This window comes from Solea solea, chromosome 4 (genome assembly GCF_958295425.1).
Source record: "Solea solea chromosome 4, fSolSol10.1, whole genome shotgun sequence".
Taxonomy (NCBI): domain Eukaryota; kingdom Metazoa; phylum Chordata; class Actinopteri; order Pleuronectiformes; family Soleidae; genus Solea; species Solea solea.
Window position 1 is genome coordinate 3,622,493 of NC_081137.1, and position 7,455 is coordinate 3,629,947.

The following is a 7,455-nucleotide window of genomic DNA, read 5'->3' on the forward strand; positions in this document are numbered from 1 at the left end:
AATTTATGTGATACAATGTATTAATAGCTAAGACTGTTAAGTTCTAGTTTAAATATTAATCAAATTATTTCTCAGATATGATTTATAGAGACCTACAGCTTCATTCTGCCAGTCTATCAGCTCCATTTATCTGCAATCTGTTGCTTTACTGAACGCGGACGAGTGACGTCACAGCAGATTGGTTACACCCTAATGGGCTGAGAGACACTAACAAGGTTTTGATGGTGGACGCCGGGGTGAATTGATGGATATAGTGGAGAGCGATGGAGCATAACGGTGTCAGGCGTCCTGAGGCCCCACATCAGAGCAGCAGGAGCAGGAAACGCACGTGAACTGGAATCATGAGACTCTCGTCGGGATGGACAACACTACTGTTCCTGCTGATTCAAGGAGCTTCACGAGCGTGCACAGGTACACACACACACACACACATACACTTCTGTCCTTTATATGCTTTCAATAATGTTTCTGTCAATCTTACAACACCACACTTACATTACTTATTATTTTATCAGGGACTGACATGATGATGCACTTATTAAACTAAATTGTTGCACTAAATGTTTTTGTTTTAAATGAATTGAATAAACAGGGTATAAAATGTCCATTTGTTTAGAGTTTTAGACACCTTTAATAAGCAGGTGTAATTTTACAAACTGACAAACTGTATTTCACTTAATAATCATTTAAAAAAATGACAAAAATTGGCTTAATTTAAATGTATGTGTTGATTTGAGTGGATTTTCAGTTCCTTTTTGAGACCAGGGATCATATTTTAGGAGGTAATTTAGTTTCTGATTGCTTTTTATTTTCTGAACCTTATACATACTATGTTTCATTCTTTGTTATAAATGAATGCAATTTGCATGTTTTTTGTCTTTTATAAATATGAATTCTCACATTAATTTTTATAATTTTAAACACTCATTTATTGTACTTTATATACACACACACACACACACACACATATACACACAGTAAAAAAAAAAATATTGTGGATTTGCAGCTAAGCGCCTGGGCAGCAGCACAGGACGATTCGCCAACGCCACACTCGTGCGCCTGTCGGAGTTCCTGAGTGCGGGTTATAAGAAAGGAGTGAGACCAGTGAAAGATTGGAGGACGTCCACTATCGTCGCCATAGACCTCATGGTTTACTCCATTCTGAATGTGGTGAGTCCAGTCCACATCTCGTATCATTTTTCACAATCACTTTATGAGCAATTTTTCCCTAAACATTTTTCTCTACCATTCACGCTGTAATACCAATGATTTTTTCTTGTATTTCACCACAGGATGAGAAGAACCAGGTTTTGACAACATACGTGTGGTACAGACAAGTAAGACTCATGTCTTTTTAAAAGCCAAAAACATGGGCTGTTTATTGTCTGTAGATAAAATGTTTGAAATATGACCGATCTATGACCTTGAGTAAAAGAAGCCAGGGTCAGATTAGTTTCCATTTGACAAGAAACTGATACAAATATATAAATATGGAATTTCAGCCTGAAAAATAAGAGGTAAAACTGTAGAAGTGAAAGGAAAAGTTACACATGTCTGTCTGGTAAAACAATGGTAATAGTAATTGGCCTTTAAGATATAAAACATCACGGTTTTTCACATCTTAGGTCTCAAAAATAACATCCTACAGTGTGCAACAACCACCTTTAGTCAGATTAATTTAAAAGGTAAATTTATAATTTGTTGTATATTCTAAAAAAGCATATACAATGCACACTTACCTCTTATAACCCTGATTGGTGAAGTCTCCTCCATTTTGGACCCTGATGATCAAACCTGGAACAGGATCAGAGACAAAACATTACATTTTTAAAGACAGTTTAATTAATCAAAGCAAATGGAATGGAATTATAATGTATCACATTTTTCATCCATTCATTCATCATCAAAAGTGAGTTGACAGTTTCTCTCTCTTCATAGCTTATTTATCTTTAAGGCCTCATTTCTTTTGAAAAACAAATCACAATCTGTCTGATTTTGCTGCTTCTGTTGTTGAATATTTCAGTCGTGGACGGATGAATTCCTGGTCTGGGACCCTGAAGACTTTGATGAAGTCAAACAAGTGTCTTTACCCACGGCTAACGTGTGGGTGCCCGACATCCTCATCAATGAGTTGTAAGAACTTTTTTTTTTTTTTACTCCTCTGCACGGTTTTTGTTTCAGGGATCGTCTCGGTCTTCCTGTTCTCGTCTGAAAACAGATCCTCTGTCTTTTCCTGTCTCTGAATCTTCAGCGTGGACGTGGGGAAGTCTCCCGACATCCCTTACGTCTATGTGACTCACGATGGACTCGTGCGCAACTACAAGCCCATCCAGGTGGTGACGGCCTGCACGCTCAACATCTACAATTTCCCTTTTGATGTGCAGAAATGTAGCCTCACCTTCCAGAGTTGGCTCCACACCAGTAAGACTTTCTTCTCTCACTGAACCTTCAATTGTTGTTTCACACATATTTTCATCATTTGTTATAAAACATATTGCATCATATATATATATATATATATATATATATATATATATATATATATATATATATATATATATATATATATATATATATATATATATATATACTTTTAATTGGGGCTGCACAAAATCCAAATTATCATTTATTATGATTGACCATTTCTGTAATGATAATACACATGTATGTAGACGCCAAAATTATATTTTTAATGCTAAAATAATTGTTATCAAATTTTTCAAATTTACTGTTCTACAATAAACTATTTCTTGATTAAAATGTCAAATTAAAGGAATTTTCTTGCATTCCTGAAGAGAAAAAATTAGTTTTAGTGGTTTAATGCTTAATTAATTTCTGACTTCTCAGAGAAACCACAATGAACCGGCTCAAATTTGGGTATAAAAAGGTGAATTTAGTTTGTCATTTTTTCAAATAAATAACAATAATAATTGTTTTAAAGTTTTTGAAAGATTTCTACAATATTTATGTTTACACTAGTTTTTAGCACTGGCTGTAAACACAAATCTAAACCTGTCTAAATCTAAATCTTCAACACCTTGTTCCTTTCACCCATCATGGTAGTCAGAGGGTAACTTGTTGCCTTGTTTCACGCCGCTTCCTTCCAAACTGTGTTCGATCCGCAGTCGATGACATCAACATCACGCTGATGCGAAGCCCCGAGGAGCTCAGGGAGGACAAGAGCGTCTTCATGAACCAGGGAGAGTGGGAGCTGCTGCACATCCTGTCCAACTACAAGATCTTCAGCGTGGACAACGACGACTACTACGCCGAGATGAAGTTCCACGTGAGCGCATTGATCAGAGCACTTCTTACTCAGAGTGGATCTCTCCTTCCATTTAGTTCTGGCCATTTTTACCACACTTTAAATATCATTATTAATGAATCATTTTAAAACATTCAATTGTAATGTTTTAAATAACTAACTAACTAACTAACTAACTAACCAACTAACTGACAAACACACGAGCGAATTAACAAGACAGAAAAGAAAGAAAAAACCAATGAGTGAATGGACAAATAAATAAAAGAATGAATTAATGAGCAAACTAACTAATAAGAGGACAAACAAACAAACAAACAAAAGACAGTAAATAGGTAAATTAATGGACAAGAACGATGTGATGGACAAACTAATGAATGAAGGAGTGAACGACAAACGCATGATCAAGCAAACTAATGAATGAATTATTAAGCGAATGAACAAAAGAACAGAGAGATGAATGAGTGAATGGACAAATTAACAAAGAAAAGGGAAAATTACGTGAATTAAGTGAAGAATTTTGTTCTCAAATTGATTGAAGGACATTCTCAGCTCACTGATAACCACGTTCTTCTTCTTGATCTAAAAACTGAACATTTACAGGTGGTGATCCGACGGCGGCCGCTGTTCTACACCGTGAACCTGCTCATGCCCAGCATCTTCCTGATGGTGATGGACATCGTTGGCTTCTATCTGCCACCAGACAGTGGAGAGAGGGTTTCCTTCAAGATCACTTTGCTCCTGGGCTACTCCGTCTTCCTCATCATCGTCTCAGACACTCTGCCAGCCACTGCCATAGGAACCCCGCTGATAGGTGACCGTTTGTGACTTTAAAACCATACAATTTCACCTCTAATCTACTGTGGAAGTTTTAAATCAATGAGTGAACTCCATGCGGATCGTCTAACACGTGGCCCGCTCTCACCTGCCTTGTAGGCGTGTACTTCGTGGTGTGCATGGCGCTCCTGGTGATCAGTCTGACAGAAACCGTGCTGATCGTGCGCCTGGTCCACAAGCAGGACCTGCAGCCTCCCGTGCCTCACTGGGTGAAGTACCTGGTGCTGGAGAGAGCTCCGGTCCTGTTCTGCATCCACAGGAAGCACCGCCTCTGCTCCAGACTGTCGTCCCACACCTCGGACCTGGAGCCGTACAAGGAGAACAGCTATGGATCTGGTAAGGTACAGGTGAAAGCATGTAGAGTGGTCCAAAATCCTGGTCCTCGGGGATCCACTTTCCTGCTCCAACACACCTGATTCAAACGAGTGAGTGGCTGTCCGCCTCTTGCAGAGCTTGATGACGATGATTATTTGAATCAGGTGTGTTGGAGCAGGGAAACATCTAAAACATGCAGGACAGAGGTCTCTGCATCTGTGGTTTCCGGGGTTTCTCAATCCTGGTCCTCTGGGATCCACTGTCCTGCATGTTTTAGATGTTTCAAATAAATAGGTTGCTATCAGGCTTCTGAAGTATGCTGATGAGCTGACCATTTGAATCAGGTGCGTTAGAGGATTGAGAAACCCTGCGTGGTTTCACCATGGGTGAGGTATATTTGGGGTTAAAGGTCCAGTATGTAAGATTTAGTGACATCTATTGGTGAGACTGCACAAAAAAACCCAAAAAACAGACTCCTCCAATCACCCATTCCTTTCCGAGGCATGTCAGAGAACTACGGTTGCCTTTGTAGACCAAAAAGGGTGTAAACACTCAAAATACGTGTCTGTTCATGTGGAAAATGTGGCGGCGTCTGTACAAACTGTACAAACTGCATATTTAAAAAAAGAAAAAAATGGTTGACAAACCATAAAAAATAAAATACCATAAATGTTACATACTGGTCCTTTAAGCCAAGGACCACCACATAAATGCAACATTTCAAAGTGAAATATTCCCCCGCAGCGCGGTGCACACACCACCACCACCACACCTGCGAGGTCGGTCAAAGGCTGAGCCATCACGACAGGGAAGGCGGCCTGCGTGGCCTTGGCCTGCCGCCCGCCAGAGACCCCACGCCGCCCGTCATGGACAACATCCTGCACGAGGTGACGGCCATACGTCACTTCCTGGAGAAGAGGGACAGGTGCCGGGAAGTGGCCAAAGAGTGGCTGCAGGTGGGCTACGTGCTGGACGTGCTGCTCTTCAGGGTCTACCTGGTGGCCGTGGTGGCGTACAGCATCACACTGGGCACACTGTGGTCAGTGTGGCAGGTCGCCTGAGTGTTGCAGCAACACAACTAGTGTGGATACAAGCTCAGCGGAGCGTGGAATTAAAAAGGCGAGACTTAGCAGCTCTAAGCCCCCGTGGCTCAGTGGAGACAGGGGAGGCTCTCGTAAAGCAGTGGAACAGTGAAATGGTTCCTGTACTTGAGGCACTATATCCCTGCAAGCACTATTATTGTTATCATCCATTTAGTATGTTCGGTTTTTTTCCATCACAGATGCTTTCAGGGTCCAGCCCAAAGCAGCCAAGTAGACCTATACGACATCCCCACACACTTACACTGTAAAAATACAAAACAGATTTATTTATCCATCAAAGAAATCCCAGGATTAGTTCATTTTCATGGCAAGTACAAACAATACTGACAAATAAATCCTTTCAGGGCCTCCTCATGGCTCACGAGTCAGTTTCAATGTTCATTTATTTAAATTCATCAGTATTTTTAAGTGTAAAGTAACAAGTTCTAATCTTCTGCATTGAAGATACAGTTCAGGATAATACACAGGCTGGTGTGTGGCAGATTATCTGTACATAAAATATCAAACTACTATTACTGCAATGTAAATATTTTAAATATGCATTAACAATACGGAAGAAATAAAGATTTTAAACTATAAACTGCATATATTGCTCAACATATACAGTAGATATGAAAAAAAATGTAATTGGTTACATTTATTTATTAAATGTGTGTCACATGATATAATAAAACCTGATGATCTTTTTTTAAACAGCTGTTTAATAATAATAATTTTGTTTGGGCTTTAAAAGTATTATACAGTATTAATAGTTTTGCTGTATTGGCTCTGTGTTGAGATGTTTGTATTTTCCTCATACTTTTCTTTATCCTGTCTCTTAAATAAACTGTAAACACGACTCCTTTCACCTGGACATCATCGTTTCATTCACATGCAGTACACCACAGCAGCCAGAGGAGGGCACCATGTACAACGGCATCAGTTTGCTGTCCTCACCGAGGACAAAGCCTTCACACTCTCAAATTGTTTTTTGTTTTTTTTCCCTGCAAATGATGTCTGTGTGAAACCTGTGATATTTAATTATCTTTTAACGTATTGTGTTGTCAATATCAGTGTCACATCAATGACGGCTATTAAAGTGCCACTTTGTGGGAGTGACAATTGTGTGAAAAAGGAAAAAACTAAAGAAAAGCAATATTCATGTGTTATTAAAGAGAGTTTTAAAGGCCTGGACAGTTGCTTATATTGTCATTAACTGTGTCGCCTCAAGGTTCAAGGTTCCTTTATTGTCATTGTGAGCTTCATATACTCAAGTCCACACCAGTCAGAATAGTACAGGAAGTCTTTAGACCCAGGATTTACTCCTATTGTCCACAGTGAACTGGGGAAAAGGCGTTTAAATATACAACTCGCTTTGACTGGAACAAAGTTATCTCACACTGAAGGATCGGATCTCGCTGGACACTTTCAAAGTGCTTTTGAATGACGCCGAGGCACAGAGATTTGTCCAATTGCTCCTTATATTGACATTTGTTGATTTTATATTGTATTCTGTATATATATATATATATATTTAGATTATATTCCATAAACTGTATGCTGTAACTGTAAACTGTTCTGTCTAAAAACCCTGTATGCACTGCTACCAGGAAAAAAGAGATTTCAATAATAATAAATAATAATAAAAAAAGGATGATAAATAAATAAATCCCAAGAGTCTGAAATTAACTGGGTGAAAAAAAAGGCTTTTATGTTTGCTGCTCCGTTTGCCTGGAATGAACTATTCTAGACAACTTGGAGGCAGATTTCTGATTTATGGTTTTTTTTTATGATTATGATTGTGATCCTGAAATGTGTTTTTTTGATTATTCTATGTTTTTATAGTATGTATGGCTGCTGACTGTTTGTCTGTAACCTTGTTGGACTTTGTTTGTTTGGACAGGACACGTTTTTTAAAGGTCAAATAATAATAATCATTCAATCAGTTATTTCAGGGAG

General features: G+C 38.8%; 1 protein-coding gene across 1 annotated transcript; it reads left to right on the forward strand.

Moving 5' to 3' along the window:
* The first annotated feature begins 271 nt into the window (after positions 1 to 271).
* On the forward strand, positions 272 to 6,832 carry htr3a (5-hydroxytryptamine (serotonin) receptor 3A). Its single transcript, XM_058626493.1, has 9 exons — positions 272 to 411; positions 1,007 to 1,170; positions 1,293 to 1,337; positions 2,024 to 2,133; positions 2,252 to 2,421; positions 3,126 to 3,286; positions 3,866 to 4,076; positions 4,199 to 4,435; positions 5,159 to 6,832. The coding sequence occupies exons 1-9, from the start codon at positions 342 to 344 to the stop codon at positions 5,473 to 5,475; spliced, it is 1,485 nt and encodes a 494-aa protein (XP_058482476.1). The 5' UTR covers positions 272 to 341; the 3' UTR covers positions 5,476 to 6,832.
* The last annotated feature ends 623 nt before the right edge of the window (positions 6,833 to 7,455 follow it).

What these genes read in the sequence shown, in the direction of transcription:
- htr3a (XM_058626493.1), top strand. Translation starts at nt 342, where the DNA reads ATGAGACTCTCGTCGGGATGGACAACACTACTGTTCCTGCTGATTCAA. An exon ending in GACATCCTCATCAATGAGTT is followed by an intron (nt 2,134 to 2,251) that starts GTAAGAACTTTT and finishes CTGAATCTTCAG; the next exon opens with CGTGGACGTGGGGAAGTCTC. An exon ending in CCAGAGTTGGCTCCACACCA is followed by an intron (nt 2,422 to 3,125) that starts GTAAGACTTTCT and finishes TTCGATCCGCAG; the next exon opens with TCGATGACATCAACATCACG.